The 22,106-nt window shown below is 40.4% G+C and overlaps 1 protein-coding gene across 1 annotated transcript in view; it reads left to right on the top strand.

The window, feature by feature from the left end:
• Window positions 1–19,490, top strand: part of LOC124165878 (bone morphogenetic protein receptor type-2-like) — a 197,439-nt gene extending 177,949 nt beyond the window's left edge. Inside the window, exons 7-16 of the mRNA XM_046543415.1 lie at window positions 150–305; window positions 1,807–1,989; window positions 2,513–2,682; window positions 3,760–4,363; window positions 4,900–5,121; window positions 10,323–10,580; window positions 11,856–12,002; window positions 13,793–14,355; window positions 14,407–14,636; window positions 17,934–19,490. Of these exons, the coding sequence (XP_046399371.1) occupies window positions 150–305; window positions 1,807–1,989; window positions 2,513–2,682; window positions 3,760–4,363; window positions 4,900–5,121; window positions 10,323–10,580; window positions 11,856–12,002; window positions 13,793–14,355; window positions 14,407–14,636; window positions 17,934–18,531 (3,131 nt within the window). The 3' untranslated portion in view covers window positions 18,532–19,490. The remainder of the gene's footprint in view (window positions 1–149; window positions 306–1,806; window positions 1,990–2,512; window positions 2,683–3,759; window positions 4,364–4,899; window positions 5,122–10,322; window positions 10,581–11,855; window positions 12,003–13,792; window positions 14,356–14,406; window positions 14,637–17,933) is intronic.
• Window positions 19,491–22,106: the final 2,616 nt, after the last annotated feature.

Raw genomic sequence — 22,106 nt, 5'->3', positions numbered from 1 at the left:
TCCACTTTCTAATGTTACCAGTCACTCTAATTTCTTTGTTAAGTAATCAGCTACAAATTGTGATCGACTCAAAGCTCTTGCCTGGATGTGTTTGTTTATGAAGGAAAACACTGTGAACATTCGTTGATGTGAACTCCCTTTGTTTTTAGGCCAAGGTCGCTATGGCTGTGTGTGGAGGGGTACTTTGCAGGAGCAAGTGGTGGCTGTGAAAGTTTTCCCTTGTAATCACCATCATTATTTTTGCAATGAAAGGGATATATACTGCTTGCCCTTCATGGATAATCCTGCCCTATTGTCTTACTTTGGTAAGTTATGGTTGTATGATTATCAAATCTAGAAAAGCATATAAATATATTTTTAAGATTCAAGAATACCAATTTTTGAGTACGCCTTCACCAAAAATTCATCGCAAATTCGTATATTAAAATGGATGTGTAGATAGGCAACAAAACTCTTCAGGGGAGAAAGGTGTGTGGGTAGTTCGAGAGGTAGAAGACCTGCCACAAATTTGGGAGTTCCAGGTTCGAATCCTGGTAAAGGCAAATGATTTTTGCTCTATGGAATATTTGATTTTATGTATTTTTAAGATGTAGTTATTTAACTTGCTTGTGATTAATTAAACTCCCAATAATCGGTGTTGTGCATGGATAATGCACAACACGCATAATTGGAAGTTTCGTGATTTATTTATAAAATTGAATGCAAAAACGCCAAGATTATTGTATTTTAATGGAAAGATAATCAAGCGTTACTATTCCCACTAAAATTCCTGTCGTGAAACCTCATTATTTTCTTTACTTGCTGACAACGAAGTTTTCGAGTTTTCTTATAATACTCTTCTTGTATTGCAGAAGATGATGGGCAGGGGTGAAAAAGCTCTTGATTAATTGTAGAAGATTTCTTCAATGAACTACCAATCATAAATTAAGAAAATTTTATCTACGATCTTTAAATCTATTTTTCATATTGTAAATAGACGGTGATTGCTGTGGCCCCACTTGCGGCTGGCTGCTGCTGCTAATGGGGCCACAGATTTCATCACACCCAGGCATGTTTATGCTGCTACCAGTCAGGGTCAAAGGGAAGGGAAGGAAGGAGGGTGGAAGTGAAGACAATGGGAGAAGTGGAAGCAGAGATGAAGGGAGTAGAGATTGCATGAGTCACAGCCATGCACTTGGCTGTGCAGTCAGTTTGTCTCATAGTATATGGAGTGGTGGGAAAATGAGTACAACAGCATTATCACTGCTAAAAAGATATGCAGCAAAGAAAGATCTCAATGAGCCCTTGAAGCTCTAAAAAATAACAGACATTGTGCATAAATAGTTACATATTGTTTGATTCACATGAATTCCTCGGAGGCTGCGCACTAGGCTTAGATTGCTTGAACAATTGAGAATGGATATCTTTAAGAGCGACTCGGAGAACATGATATTAGAGCCACCCTATATTCCTAGGTCCGATAGAAGCAATAAATTAAGAGAGATGTTTTGCGGAACGGATAGATGTGGGAATTTATTTTTCCCCCGAACCATAAAGGACATTAATAAACGCTAGTCCCAACTTCGTTAGAGCACTTCATTTTTTATGGTTATATGGCTGGTGTCCTGACACCCCCTTCCACAGCCTTTTAGGTGGCTTGTGGGGTATTATGTAGATGTAGATGAATTATGAAATTTGTTAGAAATAATAGTGAAATTTTGGATTATTGTCGTTTTCTGATCATTTTCTTTGCTTCCTCTACCCACCATTACCCTGGACAATCGATCCGGTATGGCCATTTTACGACTGTCATTTTCTTTTCTCCAGGATCTGATGAGTGTGTTGGTAGTGATGGCTGTGTAGAACATCTCTTGGTGCTGTCGTATACTCCCTTGGGTTGTTTGCAAGACTACTTGAGGGCCAATACGTTGGACTGGCGTACTTTCTGCAAAATGGCTCTCTCCATAGCACATGGCCTTGCTCATTTGCATACAGACATACGCAAAGGTGGTATGTACCATGTCGTCATTTATAGTTCTCTAAGTTCTGAATCTTTCATGAAATGGCGTACTAATCGGTATGTTGGGTGTTTAATTCACGGCAAGAGACTATTTTCTGTATCTATGTCTCTTCTAATTGGAATTATTGATATGGGAGTACTGCATGGAGTTTTGAATTGAACAATTCGATTTTTTTAAATTATCTGGGATATCATGTTACATTTAAGTTACAACACTGATATGTATGTGCGTTTGTCATTATGATACATTTAACTGATTTAGTTGATTGCTTTAATATTACTATATTGTAAGAAAAATTTGTTTGAATGGAATATCACTTAGCTCTATCATTTTAATGTCTGTAAAATTATCAAAACCTGATCAGTATACTAAAATGGATTATTCTTTCTGTTATGTAGATTGTACTTACCTCACAATTCTGCCGTTATTTAAGTATTTGGGAAAGATTTAGTTGCACTTCATGTATTTAATACTCCTTATAATTGATTCTCAATTATTTCCTTTACTTTTAGATAAAGCCAAGCCATGTGTTAGCCATCGAGATCTTAACTCAAGGAATATACTTGTGAAGTCTGACCTGTCATGCTGTTTAAGTGATTTTGGATTTGCTATGAAAATATCTGGCTCTAAGTATTACTACAATGGAGAAGAGCAACACACAAGCACCAAAAGTATCAATGACGTAAGTAATGAGCTTTTATTTCAACTTAATTATATGTATGCTGAAGCATTAAATGGTCAGTTGGCTTTACAATAGTTACTTACAAGGGTAAACTTAAAAATAAGGTCTCCTAAGTCGTTGCGTTGCCGCATGAAGCACTAGGAGCAATCCGTCAACACCACTGTGTTCCGTGGTTCCTACACTACCACTCTCAACGGCCACAAAGAAGTTATCAACCAGCCGTTTCCATGGGGCTTTCCCTTACATCTCCTTCTAAGTGTGAAATCTGTTATGCGATTTTTGATCAGGAAAAAGGTGACAATTATCAACATTAATGGCCTATTGGTTGAAATTTATGGTGAAAAATGTATGTATGTTAAAAACATTCATAAGGAGTGCCTTAAGTTCCCTTTCGGCCGTGCACACATTCACATCCAGGTGGATGCCCAAACGGCTCACCGAAGATAACCAGAGGCCGCTCGTGGAATGTGCGGAAGACATTTTGCACCATTTGGTAGAGGAAGTAGATGAGTTTTTGGACTCTATCACCCAGTGATTTCCACATGTTCCATAAAGAAACACTTAGAAGGGATGGAGTTCGCGACGGACAGCGAGAAGCAAGAGGAGGTCAATGCCTACCTTCGCAATGCAGATGGAAGCTAGTATGATAATGGTATTCAAAAGTTCATCAAGCAGATGAGAAAAGTCATCTCGCACCAGGGTAACTACATCGAAAAATAGCTGAAGCCAATATCTTTCCAACAATTAAAATAAATGCCATATTCAATGACAAAAAAAAATTGGAGAGCTTACTTTATAGTTTGCCCTCAACATAAGGGATCAATTGTAAGACACAAATTGATTTAATTTTCTCATAAAGAAGAGGATATGAAATCATTTCTCTTTCACTACTGCCACTTTCTTTGTTTTTCTACCTATGCCATTACGAAGTGCATTGACTCACAAGGGACTGTGTGGATATCAGTGGCAAGATGTCATTCTTGAGCCACTGCTGTAGTAGTCTTATTCATTAAGTAAACCTGTCTTTGCCTAGTAAACTGCCGTGCTGCTTCAAGATTGTCTACTCTTATTTTCCAGGTTGGTACTTTGCGCTACATGGCACCTGAAGTCCTTGAGGGTGCAGTGAACCTCAGGGATTGTGAGTCGTCCCTGAAGCAAATAGACGTGTACGCCCTGGGCCTCGTCCTCTGGGAGACGGCCATGCGCTGCACGGACCTATACTCCCACCACTATGCCCACCACCGGCCCCTCTCCTTCCCCTACCACCAGTCCATGCACCACAACCAGATCCTCAACCAGTACCACCCTCCCTCTCACACGGTCGTGGCCCCAATTCCCATCATCCCCAACCACTGCTCGACGACAGTGACGGCCGTGCCCAACAGAACAGGCCCCCCCACCCCCCTCCAGAGCCCCCTCGTCCCGATACAGACTCGTCCTCCCTCGGTGAATGTTCCGGTAGCGCCACCGACCAGTGGTCCCCCGTCCCCCCTCGTGCCCATCTCCCCAGTGCCCCCAACCCAGGGCTCACCCGTCGAGGGCGCCCCAGCGCAGGCGAGGGCCTGGAGGAGCTCCACATCACCAGCGTCGCAGCCCACGGTCACCCCGCACTCAACCCCACCTCCGTCAATGCAAGTGCCCCAGCCGCCACCGTACAAGATGCCCTTTGAGGCCGAGATAGGTAAGGAGTCTCTCTTGTGTCTTATCTGTCAGCCAGAAAACTTTCCATTGTGAGGAAAGCGTATGTGTGTAAATGTTCCCTGGGTTTGTACCAGTCAGGGAATTCAAAATGAGGCCTAGAACTGATGGAAATGCCGGGGAATTTAGATTAAGGCAAGAGAAAAACTAATCCCCATAGTCTAGGGTGCCACCCCCCAGGGAGCGTTAGCACCTACTTTGGGAGCCACTGATTTGCTCGTTTAAGTTAAGATTTTCCTTAAGGAAAGGAATCACTCTCACTGTGTACAAGAAAGGACCACTAGATGCCCATGCACCAGGCAGATGATTAACGGAGAGGCAACCGCCCACTTGTCATGAGTTCATCAAATTCTTCTTTGAATGAGGGATAAGGACATCCATTTTTTGTGGAGAATAACTCAAAAAGTAGAAAACAAATCTAAAAATAGGCAAATACTTTCTCTTTAATTTTCAAACTCCACAACATTCAACAAAAAAAAGTAAAATTTGTGATCAGTGCATTCATTCTCTTCCCTCCAGGAATCCACCCATCTTTGGAGCAGATGCAGGTCCTGGTTTCGAAGCGCAAGGCGAGACCTTTGTTCCCAGACGCGTGGAGGGAGCCCTCTTGCCCCGCTGCAAGGCTGCTTCGGGAAACAGTGGAAGACTGTTGGGACCACGACGCAGAAGCAAGACTGACAGCTCTGTGTGTGGAGGAGCGTCTCTCAGAGCTTTCCTCTCTTTGGGACAGGCATCGAAGAGGTGAATAATCTTGCCTGACACTCAGAAACTTAAAAGAAATTGCTGAATGCAAAAAATGCCCATTTTGGTGCTCAAGTGATTTTTCTCATCTATTTTAAACCTCCAAACAGTATCTCCTTTTATCAAACTTAAAGTCTCCCTAACCCATGGCATTTTTTTAAATGCAAATGAGTTGTTGTATGAATTAATATTTTTAGGGCCCTCCAAATATTGGAATAATTACCATAAATCATGACATTCCCTCATTATAATAGCTATGGAATCCTTTCCCTAGTTGCACAGGGTGAAACAGTATTATGTGCATATTTGCCGATTTGAATGATGCACCAGTAATCAGGCCACTGGACGTTAGGGATTATTTCATTCAGATGGGTGGAAGTGGAAGTGTTTTCCTTAAATTTTAGTGCTGAATGCATTTTGAAAAAGGAAAATGTTTTCATTTTGTCTGAAAGGTTCATTTTTCTTACAATTTCTTTAGGCATTCCATGTGACCATCTGGTGATAATAATGTACTACAGTGGAACCTCGTTAAAGCGAGTACAGGCTATAGCCACACCCCCGCTATTACGAGAGATAGCCGATGCACCGTCAATTGACCCTATAATAAGCGTGTTAAAAAAATTCGTTTTTACGAGACCCTTTCGGTGTTGGCTCTCGCTATAGCGAGGGTTTCACCGCCGGAAGACTTTCATCAAGACTCCTTAACCTCTGTAACTGCTAGCGATTTGTTAGAAATGAAGTTAATGGAGTGCTCAGTCTCAAATTTATGTGGTAAACTCTCGTTCGATAAATATAATGATTGACGAAACAATGCTTTGCATGATTTTTATTCAGTGCGGCGCTTATAAATTGTTTGAATAGTTAGTCGTTATTTGAGTAAGGAAATTTAGTGATGCAAAAAAACATCGCCTTTCGTCTGGATTTATGCTTACGTTTATCGGATAGATGTTTATCTGTCGCCGCACAACTCCTGTTCCTGTATATCTGTTCGCAACAGGTATAGTGGCTATTATTTGCTCCACTTCCGGTAAAGCGAAAATTCGCTATAGCGAGTGTTTATCAGTGCACCGTGGGGTGTCGTTATATCGAGGTTGCACTGTATGTAGGGTTCCTGGTCAAAATTCAATGTTCTCATGGTTGAAAATTTTTAGAGAAAATAGATGTGTGAAAAAGCAAAGATCAGGAGTAAAATACCCTTCAACATACCTGTTGATGCATTCTTTTTTTCTCATCTCACTGGCTCTTATAATGCACGCCCTTCTGTATTTTAATGTCCAGGTTCCTGTGCATTCTGACTGGTTCATACTTCAGTAAATGGTACCTCACTCCTTCGCCCTTTTCCCTGTATGTATTCCAGTGAAAATGTGGTTGGCTCAATCCTTGCCACTTTCCTTTCCAGTGGAGGGTGTCACTTCTTATTATTGCATTATTGAATTAATTTTCTCGGTGGCTGTAGCAAGAGGGAGCTTTATTTTTAATGAAAAATGTTTACATTAAATTAACGTTGTCATAGGTAATAGTCTCTTTTTAATGAAACTTAATTAACCTCTCTCTCACAAGTGGCAATCCCTGTCTCTGAAATTCATCATTAGTGATTTATTTCATTATAAGACAGTCTTAGGCGATAAGCCTACTATTTTAAGCATTGGTCATGATTGAATGTGTGCCAATTAATTGATTTTGAAGTTTTTGTGTAGTTAAAAAAGGCTGAAATCAGCCTAGAATGAATAATATATTATCTATTTTAAGTTACAATTGTTTCAATTTCTTATCAAGAATAAAATTTTAAGTACAGTCTAGCCCCGCTTAACAATGGATTCCACTTACAATGGATTCGACATTCAATCTGAGCTGATTTTGACTCTTTCAAAATTTCAAAGTTTACCCATTTTTTCTCTTTTTCTACAGTATGATATTAATTATGTAATTACAGTAAACTCTTGATTTTACGAAGTCAGTGGGACCGGAAAATTGGCACTTCGTAAAATCGAGTTTCGTAAATTCAAACCTTTTTCATAAGTCACGAAAAAAATGTTCGCTTTTGTTTCTTCCGCCGTTTTTTGTCTTTAGTGGTCTTATTTAAATGTTTTCGGTGGTTATTCTCGGTATAATTCATAGAAAAGGCTTTTTGCTATCAATTTATGATGTGAAAAATCGTTAAATAATTATACCACCATAAAATTCCCATTTCTTGTTCATACTTCAACATCAACGATCGCTAAAGAAATTCCCGACCAGTTTAGAAAACGTAATCAAATAATGGATTGCAATGTTTATTATAAGAATTAACAGTAATAAATTTGTGGTTAGGAGCCAATAGCTACTATTAAGTATGCAAAAGATAGATATTTGTTTCTGACACCCACGGAATTTTAGCGGCAGCCGGCCTAACCGCCATTTATGTCGCCCTCTATCGCTCAGTGACGAGAAAAAAAGAAAAACAAGGGTCTTAGCCCGTTTCCAAAATAACCTTCGTAAGTTAATATTTCGAGTTACTTCGTATTTTTAGCAGAATGTGCTCTATTTTCACTGAGATTCAATTACGATCATAAATAACGTAGGATGTGATTATCTTCTGGCGAATATTTGAAGTAAATTCTGTTTGAGTTCTCCGTCCGACTACTGTGTTCCATCATCTTCGCAGACGTTGCCATAAAAGACTTAATTCTTCATCAGGACTGTATTCTTCATACCGGGTGTGAGATGACCTGTTCATATAGTATGTTTCTCTCCTTTTATGCCGACAGGAGCAAGGTTCCAACCAGAAAACGACAGGAGAAACATCTTACAGTATCGGAGAAATATAGATAGAAACGTTATTATCCACATTGTTTGTTTTCCTACAAGAGACGTTTTATCATTTCTCAACGTGGTTAAGTATTGGTTCGCTAGCGTGAATTCCCAAAAAATGACACGCAAAAACCTGTACCGTCACCTCATTTAGTTTTCGTGTTCCTTTCTCCGCCGTATTGAAAGTTAGGCAAAGGATCATTGACATAGAGAAAAGATTTTCTTAGTTTTAGCACTAAAAAATAGTCGCGCCATAATCGTAAATAAATATAGTATGGAAAGAGCAAAGAAATTAATTTCAATTGAAAAGTCAGCTGAGAAGAAGAGAGACAATTATAAGCGCGGCACCATTTTCCCGATAGTGGAAGATACTTCTTCCGCCTCTCTCCGGTTAATTTGCAGGTAAAGATGAACCATGCCCTTCTCCACAATCGGGGAACGTTCCCAGTGGGTGGGGTGAATAAGAGTGGGATGGGGATTGCCTGAGGGAAGAAGTGTGGTCAGCACAATGACTGGTGAAGGGGGCAGGACAAAGAAGGGTGGGGAAATGGCCTTCAGCTCTGCCTCAGTCTACTTTTGGGGGCCGTATTTTTTTGCGACGCACACAAGCTCAGTCTCCTTAGGGAGGGAGTGAATGGGAAATGCTGGGGAAGGAGGGGTTTGGGATGGGTAAGGTGGGTGTCAGCAAGATCAGCCAAAGGCGGCAGGAGGGAAGGGACGGCTTTGGAAAGACAGAACCCCAGCATGGGAGAACGGGGAAGCGCGTGAGAAGAAAGTTCATGGTTAGACTTGGAAGTGCGTCTTCATTACGAGAAGCTTGAAATATAAATTGGCGGTAAATAGAGCCCAGTACTTAAGATATTTAAGTTGTTCATTCACAAAGGCCAATATATACACGAAAAGATATTATGGCGCGGATTGCATGTATCAACGTCCATTTCGGTATGTTATTAATTTCTGTTCCCATTTATAAAATTAGCAAATAGATTTGAAAGAATGATAATCATGAATAAAAATATCTAAATCGATATCCAAACGCACATGAGCAAAATAGATGAATGTATACATACCGATCCATCGCAAGTAATACCGCTCAAGCTTCTTCCGGTATAGGACTTTAAAATCCTGGATAATGCCTTGGTCCAAGGGCTGGGACTTGCTAGTCGAGTTCGGGGGTAAAAAGAGGACTCGAACATTAGCCAATTTTAGATCTTCCACGTATTTATGTACGGTGGCATTATCCATTATTAAAACAATTTTGCTGTTCTCTCCAGCAATTTTTCTCTGTAGACGTATAACCGTTTGCTGGAAAATTTCTCGGGTCATCCAGCTGTTTTTATTTGCATGGTAAACAACGGGGAGGGCTTCCAATTTTACATGTTTTAAGCACCGTGGCCTTTCAAATTTCCCAATGACAACGGGCTTATTTTGTCCGTGCCCGTTTGGTTGGCGCACAGCCCCCCAGTAACACGCACTTTACTCTTTTTCCCCCCATGGCACCTTTGCCCTTTGAAACCCAGGGTTGCGTCAGGTAATGCATTAAAAAATAGCCCAGTTTCAGGGGCCAGCGAGGGTGAGCTCGTCGAGGAAAGGGTCCCGGATTAGGGACCCTTCGAAGTGCTTCGGCGAAAAGTAGTCAAGTAGTCTTCGAAGTACGTTCACAGCAGTGCAAAGGGTTAATTAGGGGTGTACGAAATACTCCGCGCGACCTTCCTGACATGTTAAACTACGAATTATTGTCGATGCTATGTTTACGAACAGGCACGTAAATAGGGGCATAATGTCAGCCGCGATATTTTAACTGAACTCCTACTCCCCCTAAATTCCCACAGTGAGGTTTTTGGCGACCCATTTCTCTCCAAAGTTGCATTATCATTTACGATTTCGCACTTTTGATGGACCACAGTTGGAAGCGCTGATTTTTTAGCTACTTACGCCGGCGTAACTAGTTTTGTTGACAAATTTTTGCCGTAGTTCGTATAAACGAATGCCATTTGCTCCTAGGGACCGAGCCGAGGTTCGTAAATTCAAAAAATTTCGTATAATCGAAACTTCGTATAATCGAATAGCGCCATGTATTTAGCATAGGCTTTTCACCGGGACCGCAATATCACTTCGTATAATCGAAAACTTCGTAAAATCCTGCTTCGTAAAATCAAGAGTTTACTGTATTATGTATGTTATTTGCTTTTGAAAAAATTTTAACTTAGTAAAACTTACATGGACTGATGCTCTTAAACTCTGATTCATTGTCCAGAAATAATGCTGATTCAACGTACGTACGATGGACTTCTCTTTTTGATCAGTCCTCTGGATTACATTAATATTGGAAAAAAAGGGACTGCTGTCCTCATACAATGCCTTACGACTTTTGTAATGCAAGGTTATGACTTGCTTGTTTTTCTTTGTAGCAACTATTTATGCTTCTGGTGTGAGTCCCACAGTGAATCCCACGTCGTCATCGTTCACGTCAACCACGCCAGCTATTTCCTCTACGTCGGCTGTGGCCGGGGGATGGGCTCAGGGGTCTAGTCAGACGGGATATGTGAGCAATGCTGCAGTCCTCCATCAGCAGCCTCCCCGTTGCTGTGGGATCTCATCATCATCTGTGATGCAGCATCACTCCGGAAATATTGGGAGTGTGGACTCGGGTGATGACACGACAGATGGTGAGTATGCAGCCATTACGTGATCACCCTTGGTAGGACCTAAATTACTGTATATTTATGAATATAGTCCCCCCTTTTTTCCAAAAATGCCTGTGGTAAAAGTAAAAGGGGGGGACTATATTCGAATGCATTTTTTTTAAACTTTTCCTGAAACTGAAGCCTCAAAATTAAGGGGGGGACTATATTCAGATGGGGACTATATTTGGAGAAATACGGTAGATTTGATTGCGCCACTGTTTTCATCCTAAATTACAGTTGCAATTAGTTTCACCCATGTAATTTTTGTCCTGTGGTTCCAGTTTGCCTAAGTTGCTCTCTCATTAACATACTTACTTGATGCTTTTTATTCAGGCCAAATATAGATTTGCAAATGTCGTTGGTGTCTTCTTAAATTAATGAATCAATTTGTGTGAGCCATTTATCTTCAGCACCACAGTGTCAGTTTGCATAAATTTCCTATCCTCCTTAATTTAAAATTTGTGATGTGATGATCTCCTCTTGTTGAAGACCTTACCATGTATTGGAACGCACCTCTCCTTGTTGCCCAGTCAGCTATGATACCTGTTGCGCCACCATGCCATTTTCCACCACAGTGAATGCCAGACTGAGATTTCTGAAAGTGTTAGTTTCTCAAGTCCTCATTGTGGTCCATGAGATCAATTAACACACTCAATGCGGATGCCTTGAATTCAAGGCATCCCGCGCTAGCCTAGGACGCGGATGCCTTGAATACAAGGCATCGGTCCCGTTAGGTTTTTCGGCCCGCCATCTGCCTCCGTGTCTTCTACTAGACCCTGCAATTGTGCCCAGCGTCTCAGTGTGTCTTCTCCTGTGACTGGATACAAGTCGTTTGCTTGCAGCAGATTTTTTGCCTTCTTTTTATTATAATATATTTATTATAATTTTATTATGATATTTATTATTTTCTTTATTAATAGCGAAAATTTTAATAATTTTGAATTATGTATGATTGTATACGATTAAGGAAGACATAATATATGATATTATTGCAAAATATTTTTTCCGCGTGGCGGTGTGTTATGATAAATTTTCTCAGCATTGAGTGTGTTAACCAATTGGGCTCAATATTTGTTGACCTAATAATGATAAATTTCATTTTTACTCCATGAGCACCTAACATGTTAAGCATCTTAAGCTTTAATACTTGCTTTCAACTAAAGAATATTGTTTCAAATATCCAGCCTCAAAAATTAGAAAAACAGTATTAATTGATGGAGCAAGTGGTATTATTAAGCATTTGATTCTTTTCCTCAGGCTGTTCCAGTATTTCTGGCAAGGAGACAAGGGAGTCGACTGTGTCTGAAGTCACAGGGGAGACAATGGTGGCAATAACTCCTTCAGGTCCATCACCTTCACCTGTCGTACTGCCATACCCTGATCCTTTGCCACAAAACCCATCATGTAAGTTTCATCCATCCTTTGAAGCTGGGATGTTTTTGCCATACGTAACTGCCACTCGGGGGCTCGGGAATTTTTAGAGCATCGTGCAGTTGTGATAGAATACTTTAATTATTCGGGTGACAAGGCTATTACTAGCTGATGTTCAATGAATACATTTCCGCATTCATTTCATACTCACACAATTCATTCACAGAGTAGAAAATATTTCTTTTAAATATTGATTAATCTGATGTTATTTTTCCTAGTTTAATTTTATTTGTGCTATTGTCTTATAATTGCTATAGCCTAAAATTATTTTAAGTCATAATTTTAGGTTTCAAATTTCTCATTCAATGCATTAAAATATCATAATGTAATGGGATTAAAATCTAGGAACCAATTTGTAATTTTCTTAGATTAATTCAAATGAGATTTTTCAAAGTTTTTGATAGTAGAACCTAATTTTAGAATGATATTCAATGAATGTTGCTAGAATGTACCAATTTGTCTTTAATCCCGTAGTTACAGTATAATCTCTTAACCCTTTTGCTCCGAATGTCGGGTGGAGCCTACGGGCATTTTCTTATGCAGAAGACCTACCAAGGGGTATAGCTGTCATGGATTTTTCAACGCAGACAACCGAACGTCAGCTCCAGCCAATGCGAGGGAAGGGTAGTGACCGCTGAGGTAGCAATTGTCGAACGCATTCAGGCCCAGCCCGAGACCTTAGGGCCACTCTCCAGCAATTAAGCCCAACCCTCCCACTCATTTATGATCATCCTCACTGAAGGAATCCGTTGCGAATTGGTTTTATTTTTAATCGTTCTTTCAGTGATACATTTTGTTGCATTCTACAATTTGTTAATACTTTGAAATGAATTCATCGTTTTGTTATGTGGGTAAGCAATTTTTAAATGAAATAAAAGCATTAAAAATAATGGACAACTGGATTTATAGTCTTAGTACCTTATGTTCACTAACTTTGTCATTATTAACGCTAAAAATCTGTAGAAAATTCCACAATGCATAAAAAATGTTCGTAATTCTTTTAGAAGATAAAATTATTGAAAATCAAATGCAATATTTGGTTGAAAAAAAAACACTGGTAACGCAATAAGTTGATCGTGGATTTGTGCTAAGATAGGGCTAGAGGGTGTAGACCAGTGGCTGGGGTGAGGGACGGGCGTTGAGTTGGGCCCCAAATTTGAGGGATTAAAATACCAGGGTAACTCCAACCCGTGAAAGAGCTCCGCACCGAGAGGTTTCAAATATTCTCATGCTACTCATAGCATAGAAAACATTTTCCTATTTTAGGCGCCAGCATGGAAGGGTTAAAAAGATTGGAGTAATACATTGACTGGGGATCATGTCTATCAACATGGTCTTGATCTCATACCAGTGCTGGAATGCATAGATTAGACTTCTAGTGTAATTAGTGTTGAGTAAATGGAAAGGCAATAAAAACTTAATATTTTTATACTCTTTGCACTTTACAAGATTTAAAAAAAAAAAAAAGCCTTTGCTCATGTCTGAAGTTAATGATACCAGTCAACATAGTGGCAATAGATGACATGATAGAGAATGTGATATTAGACAGAAACCTTAGCTATAACTACAATGACTATGTACTAATGCTTTGCTATGTACTAATTTGTTATAACAAAATATTTCACCGTTCAAGTGGAAATTTTACAGGCTGTTGTGTTTGATTAAGCCTACTTATGTAGACACTGACGGCACTAATAGTTGATTTAAAAATATTTTGCCATCATAGTAGAAGTTTCACATAAATTTGTTCTGCTATTTTTCAGACAAGAATGCCAATAATGCAGTTCAGAGGTCTGCCGCCGTGATGTGCCCATCCCCTGCCCCTCCCCCTGCGATTCAACCCCACCAGGGGCGCAACCCTTGCATGGAACGCAACCTCATGCTCGAACCGGCCGAGGACTTCTCGTGCAACGGGAACACGCTCATCGAGCGCTCCATGAAGCACAGGAGGGGAACGGAGTCGGGTGCCGTGGTCTCGTCGTCCTCTGCGTCATCCTCGGAGGCGGAGACACACTCGCTCCTCATGCACGACTACCTGGGCCAGGGGCAGAACACGTCGACGACCACCCCACGCCCCGCCACTCCCATCCCCTACGTGCAGAATGCAGTGTACGAATCGGGCTACCCGACCATGCCAAAGCAGCCAAACGTTCCAGGGAATGGGATTAGCAACAAGGGGGGGAAGAAGGTCGGTGCGGAGAACGGGAGCGGTAGGAGGTGGGGTGGTTGGCTGGGAGGGGGCAAGAGGGGTTGGGGGGGCCTGGGTAAGCTTCTGGAGGGCAGTCGGAGGAGCAGGCGCAGCTTGGGTGCGATGTTGATGGGCGAGGTGGGAGGGGGAGCAGAGAGGGAGGGGGTGGAGAGTGGGGGGAGGGGGAAGGAAGAGGAGGAGGAGGAAGCCAAGTCGAACTTGCTTCAAACCAAAGTGTGCCTGGTCGGGAACGGGGGTGTCGGGTCCGGCAGCTGTCTGGACGGCTCCTCGACCCTCGTCAAGGTCGTGGGGGTGGAGCCGGACTACCAGCTCGACGCAAAAGCCAAAGTTTTGTCGTCAAACCTGAGTGGGAAGGCGGCCGGGTGGGGGAGACAGTCGTCGGATGGGGGAGGCACAAGGTATGTCTCCTATTTGTTTCTTCTGCTTGCATTGTCTTTTTTCTGAGTTATAGCCTCTTGATCTTGTAGTTACAAAACTACTCATCCGGTGTAGATTTCTTACTGGTCATTCACATCCTTTATTAATGGAAAAATAATATTGAGCTTTAAAAAAGTTTGAGTTGAATCTATTACCAGAATGTGGGAATTTGAGGTCTACCAAACAAGGTGGTATGGACTGCTGAGCATATGATGCCACGAACAGTGCAAACCGTGCGCACAGCGCCACAGCTGGAGAGCAAAGCCTGAACTTTGACCACATAGAGGCGGTCGCTCTGACTAATTTAAGATTCCTGGGACTAGCCACAGAGATATCTTTACGGAGTCACCCGTAATGCACAAATTGTCCAAAAAATCCACTGAGAAAAAATAATTCACCTTGACCGGGATTTGAACCTGGATCCCCCGATTTTCCAAAGAGTGCTTCAGTCACTGGCAAATCATTATTGATATTTACAAAGTCTTCAAATGTTATATTTGTGTCTACTATTTTGTTCATTTTATCCCACTCTGTAGATTCGAATGTTCTCAAACATCTCACTTTCCTCCTCTCTGCTACCACCCATAAACTTGCCCTTGATGAAGCATTTCTGAATAGCTAAAGGTTCTAATTCCTTCCATGAAAGGCACAGCCTGTGCATGGCCTGAAGGATGTTCCATAAACACTTTTTAATGTCATTTTCACTATCCACTCTCCTAAACAAATACAAATCTCCTTAATAGAATCACTAGCTGTTTTCGATAATGCCTTTTGACCAAAGAGAAGATTCCCTGATCTAGCGGTTGTAATTAGCTGGTAGTGTTTGGAGGGAGGTACAATAGTTTTATATTTCTTACCACAATTCCTTCAGTTTTATGGGCTCTGCATTTGTCAAGAGTTAGGACGGTTTTTCTATTGCTCATACCCATTTTAGAGTCAATCACACACAACCACTCCTGGAATATAGATGCTGTCATCCATGAGTTTACAGAATTCCTGTTTTAGCAAGGAAGTTTCTTTTTTAAGCATTTTGGTTTTTTAAATTCACCAATGACAAGTGGTTCCAATTTCTGGTTCAAAAATCATCTATCTGGTTGCTGGTTTTAAAAAAAATCCAGCCTCATCAGCATTAAAGATAACTGATTGTTTGTACCTGATTATAATATTACATCACTGACCCACACACATCTTCTCCACACATCTTCAAAGTCGTAAGAATACACCAGTTTTTAAACTTTTGCAACCAACCATTGGAAGCCTGAAAATTATTAATTCCCATCTTCAATGCAATTTCCCTAGCCTTCTGCTGTAAAATCGGTCCAGATATTGGTATGTTTCTGGCTCTGCCTTCCGTCAACCAATCAAAATTAACCTAGTCAAGATCCATGTATTTCACTGTCTGAGTTTTTTTTACTTGTGTAGCCTCGATATACAGTTTCTTATGTTTTTCTGCGGTTCTTTATAATAGATGTCAGGGTGGATGGTGGTATTCCAAAGGTCACTGCTACATCTTTCTTCTGGCTGCCTCGTTTATGGCTAGGAAATTGCTCATTTTGTGGTAATGTCAAGCAGCCACCTTCTTTTATTTATAGAATCGATCATCGGCCTGTAATTAATAATGTAATTTTCGTATGTTTTCAAAATTTATGACAAATTATTGAAAATTCTCCTTTAGAAAATTGATTTATCATTTTTATAACATATGACATGTTAAAGATTACAAAAAATAAATAAACACTGTAATTTCTGCAAGAATTAGATAATAAATTGAGCGTGTTTTTGACAATTTCGTCAAATTCCCTCACTCCAAACTACAATGCATGTATGGATCCTAAGAAAAACTTTGTAGAGGGCACACAGAATTGTTGGGTCTGCTAAACAAAGTGACATGCCATTGAGAATGCTTGGCGAACTGCACGACAGTAAAAAATTTCATTCCTCTACCGCATATTGGCTAATGAGTTGTCTCCCACACCTAACTTGGTTGTGCGTGGAGTGATGTTCAGGATTGCTACAAATTGACGTCCTGGGCCCCTGACAGAAGAGTCAGATTTCACGGCAATAATACACAGGACGCGAGACTATTGCTGAGGACAATAAATGGAAATATGTATGGGAATATAATAATTGCAAAACTGGATGTTTTATTTTGAGTCATGGTAATTTCATGATTTTTCTTTCATTTGGAAGCACAAGTAGCAATGCGGTAGAGTACATATTTTTGTCTCCATGGATGGGAGTGAAATTAGTTGAAATATTTCCGCCGGCAAGGGATTATAGGATGCTCTTGTCACCTCTTTTATTTATTGAACGTAGTATGTGAGAACTTATAGGTAAATAGAACTATATATAACTGAAGGTGTGTGCTGTCGCGCAATTTTTACCATGATCCCAAGGAAAGTGATGTGTTCTCTCTTAATTCTAAAGTCACTTTAAATGATAGGGATAGTTGGATACCTTTTCCTTATTTACTGTTTGGTATGCTCTCAAGCAATAATTAATGGTTAATGTGAAAATACCAGCAAATTAAAGGTGTATCAAAAAAAATAAGCATGAAACATTTATCACTGAAAATGTTATTCCATGTACATAATCACAGCTGCATTAATGGTTTCTTGGCAATTTGCGGAGATAGTTTGACTGTCTCAGGGGTGTCACCTTCCTATGATAAAAGGAGGTTTATGAGATAAAGAGGTACGAACCATGAGAGGTTGCCTATAAATTTACATGTATTATCTGACAGGACTGTTGGGGTGGTACGAAGTACAGACGTTTACGACGTAAAGAGGTTCACTACATAGAGGTTTTACTGTATTATGCAGTTTATCTCTCTGCATTTTCCATCATTTTGGGAGCTATTTGATGGTTAAATGATTATTGTTGTGTTTCATTGCCTATTATTTATTTTTATACTTACATATTGTTTGCTTTCTCTGTTTTACATATTTACTTTTTCTTCATCCTCAATTCTAGAAATTTTATTCTTATAATCACATTGAGAGCTCATTTACATAGAGATTGTGTTTCGTTATTACCAAGCTGTTGCTACGGGACAGTGAATCTATTATGGTTTAAAGAATTCAAACCAATTTCAGTGTGCCATTGATTGTAGCCCACCTCTTCTTCATTAGCTTTTTTCCTCAAATAAGTTATAAAAATTTCAATTTTACTATCGAATTGAGAGTTGTTTTACCGTCAAATTGCCCTTATGTTCCGAAGGAGCTACGGCTCCAGGATAATATTTCTAATTCAATTGAAAAATTTCGATGCAATTCAAGGAGGCCATCAACGTTAGCCCTCTCGGACGAGTCGGAAGATGTCACCAAGAGGGAGGAGAAGAAGCGGGACAAGGGCAGCCTTCAGCGACGAAGCTTGGAGCAGCTGCGGAGGGTGTTTGGGGAGTCAGACGATGACCTCAAGGACCCAAGCATGAGGGTGAAGACCCCGGGCGACTCGAAGCGGGGTCGCTTCTCTCTCTACGACGACCGCATGATGATGGCTGGGAAGAATGGGACGAGGGTGAACGCTGCGGACGAAGTGGAGGACGAGGAGGAGGATGAGGAAGTGTTTGTGGCCGAGTGTGGGGATGGTGGTCCTTTGTGGGTGTCGGTGCCCACGGGGATGAACTCTGCATCCTCGTCGGCGGTTGTGGCCGTTCTGAGGTCGAAGGGCAGCACGTGGGGGCCTGGGAAGTGGACTCAGCCGTCGACAAACCGAGATGGGGAGGGGTTAGGGAAGAAATGTGGGGAGGAGAGCGGCTGGAGCGGTACCAATGTGACGGGGAACGGTGTGGCCGTGCCGCTAGCCAATCCCGGCCACTGTCCCGGCGAACCGACAATCCAGCCTGGGTGCCATAGTGATATGTCCAGCTTCTGAGGGTGCTCTTTATGTCTCATTTGAAATAACGAGTTAATTATACCAGTCTTGCCCGTCCCTCGTTTGGGAGTCCCCAGATTAAAAGCTCTTTTTCTTTGAAAGGTGGAAAAGAAAGGGAGAATGTAACTGGTGCAATTCTAATGTGCTGAAATGGAAAAGAGACGTCTGTGATGATAGTGCTGGTTGGCACCAAGCCAGCCACTCGGGTGATGTTATTTCAGGCCTGATCACCTAGTGATTAAGAGCAGAAGGTGTGCCTAAGCTGGTACTTGGAAAGTTTAAACTGTAGTTGGGTCAATGGTTGTAAGTCGTTTTGACTGATTTCTTGCAGGATTGGCTCGTGTAGACTTCCCTCGGCTGGTGATATTACTGCCTACCTATCCCCCTCTGACTCTCAATCACTGTGTTTCCTTCACCTTCTGGCCAAAGTCCTAGACCATCTGGGTTATGAAGCACTTGGCTCTTTTCTTGCCTTAAGGATCTCTCATCCCTAACCTTGTTATATTTCTTCTTACCCCTGTTGCGTCAGCCATAGTAGCCCCTCCAGATTGCGTGAATGAGAGTATCTCCTAGTGTGGTGTGTTTGATTTTGTTCGTAAGAAAGTGTGTGTGTTGGTGTTGAAATGTTTGTTTGTTCTTTTGAATGATTTTTATTATATGTATCATGCTTTACAAAAGCTGCGTGCTCACCAGAAGATATTACTTTACTTATTTGCTCGAAATGAACTTTGGTTTCATGTCATGAAATGATCTTATTTGTTGTTATTGACTGAAGTTCAAAGGAATGATATCCAGGATTGGCATCCTGTATTTCATTCTATTTTCCTTTTTAAATTATATGATTTCTATTACAAGAATCTTGTATTTCTCTACATTTTTCATTGTTATTACGGAATGTGTCAGTTCAGCTCTTTGGTTCTCCATTCCAGTTGTTCTTGAACTATGAAATGGATTTAGAACTGTATCCAAAAATATTTCCAAGCGAATGGGCTCTTTCAACCATTTTCTTTAATTGTGGATTGTGAATAAGTTTGAAGGTAATTTACCTCTCTTCAATCCATCGCTCACTTGTAGAACTTTTTGCCGTAAAAACTTGTGGCCTTTTGCAAACACGGTTATAATATCTGGCACGCACGTCAATTTTGTCAGAGCGTCTTGGCCACGCCTCAGTCTTGTCCATGGGACTGGTATGGTTCATTGTTGTTTCCACACTTGTGAGTGATTCTCTCCCTCAATCAAAAGTTCTCCCTGAAAGAGCAAATGGGACGGAACTCTTAATGACATCATCAACTCAAATAGAGTGGGCAGCAACTTTTGCTTCTTCTTATTTTACACTCGCAAGCGAATGACTGAATTGGAAAGAGATTTCTTTTGTTGTAACTTATTTTTCCCTTCATCTACCTATTTCTTTTTATGAACTGTAATTTTGGGTCTTGAGGGAACGACCCCATTTTTGCGATCCTTATTTGAAAAGTGTTTTTGATCATAATTGATGTTACATGAATGGAGTGGCCATGTGTAACCAGTCACTCGTGAAGTAACTTGGTTTATTATTTCGGGTAGGTTTCATAATAACCTAAAGAAAATCATCTTCTTTTTCTGTTGTTTATGGAGGTTTTGGTCATATTTGAAAAAAAAATTTCTTTAAGTTTCATAAACTCATTATGAATTCAATTTATGGAACAAGTATATTCTGTTTTAATGAAAGGATTATGGAAATAATGAAAAAATGTGGTTTTACCATTTATGTTGTTAATATTGACCTTATACCTTGATGATTCTTTAAAATTCAAGTGGATGTTGGCCTTGCAAGTTTTTTTTTATTTTATTTTGGCCAAAACCTCAAAAACTGCGCAAAAGGTAGATGAATGAAAAGTGATCAATAATAATAAAACATGTGAAGTCACAGCGGACTCCCAATTATCCGGCTGCGGTTTATCCAGGCTATGGATTATCCGTGCATCATTTTCACTCTCGCTCAATTTTTTCCGCTTTCTTTAAAAAAATAAAAGCGGACGCAAAATCATCGGAATTGATGCATTAACGCGAGGATACACCAGGTTTATTATTTCCGTTAGAATCCCCTTCGTAAAATGGAAGCGATCGCATGCTAGCTGCATCCATGGTAACGCTATGTTCCTGTTTTCCAAGCCTTGCAGCGTGCATCTGAGCTCCTTGATCACGGATACACATCGCGCAGCAGTTGCTGCAACCTGGGCAACTTGTGCGAGACACGATTACGTGGAGTGGGGCCTGACTGTAGTTCCTGACGTCGAGCAGTGGTTTACAGGTATTCGTGCAAACCACTTTTCTGTATCCGTTATCACGTAGCCACGGATGTGTGGTTTTCGAAACCATGCCTTACATGGAGCGTTAGTAATACGAGTACAAGCATGATATCGCCGCTAAAAAGATCGCGAACTGGCAAAGAAGGCTCTCATTGAATCCGGGAAGCACTCTAAAATAACAGAATAACAGCATAAATAATAATATATTGTTTAAGTAAATTAAGAACATTGCAAGACATTTAAGTGAAAGTTTGGGTTATCCGTGTTTTCCCATTATTCGTGCCGTCTCTGCCCATCATTTGCCCATTACGATAATCGGGAGTGCACTGTATGTATAAATTTTGAAAATACATAAATTAATGGAAAATTAACCCTTGATTGAGAACTGGAACTAAAAGAGAACCTATGCCAAGAATCTGAACTGACAAAAAAGTAGAACTGACCCAACCTAAATTATTATGAATTTATTTTTGCCTATGGCACAAATTGAACTTTTATAATTGGCTTTTTTTTTTAAATAACTGATAATTTCATTCTTCAAATTATTTCCTCTTAACAGTTTTTGCTTGGGTAAATGTGTGACTTTCATGCTACTGGGCTGCTTCCTAAATACATTGTAGTTATATTCCTATAAAACCAATGCTTTATGATTGCATGTGAGGACATGTGGTAGGGAATTATTTAACTTTTTTTTTGAGAGGCTAGAAGTGCTGTGCCTGCCATCCACCTTTCGATAAAGAGGTGTCGTCAGTGTTTCATTTCCTTCCTTGTGTAATGCTCTATGACCTCTCAGGAATTCCAGTAAATTCCTTAGAAGGTTATTGCCTGATCACATATGTACCTATTCTTGCCATCACTCCTCTATTTTCATCACTCTTATGATTTTTTATGTTTAAGTGTGTCATTTTTATGTGCTTGCTCCCATATTTTTTTCTTGTAAAGAATAAAATTACTTACTGTGATATTAAGGTGGGAGAGCTTGAAGGAACGATGGAGTCTTCAAGCATGTGCATTTTTTTCTATTATTTGTAATCTCAGCTCCTTGATTGGCCGTCATGCAAGCTCAAGGAGTGACTTTGGCTTTGTACTCGATAAGTGGTAGAAGTCCCCTATGCTATCAAGATATTCTTTTCCACCATATGCCAACCATGATGATTTAGGCTTCATTAGGTATGTTTTTAAAATGTTGTCACAGTGTCAGAAATCAAGTATTATTGTCCGTAGCTGATGAATTTATTACTTGACCACTAAGTTTATTGGATTGTTTTTATTTCTCTTCAGGGTTAG

Source organism: Ischnura elegans, chromosome 9, assembly GCF_921293095.1.
Source record: "Ischnura elegans chromosome 9, ioIscEleg1.1, whole genome shotgun sequence".
NCBI classification, from domain to species: domain Eukaryota; kingdom Metazoa; phylum Arthropoda; class Insecta; order Odonata; family Coenagrionidae; genus Ischnura; species Ischnura elegans.
The sequence above is the reverse complement of the archived record's forward strand: the minus strand, read 5'-3'. Positions and strand labels throughout refer to the sequence as shown.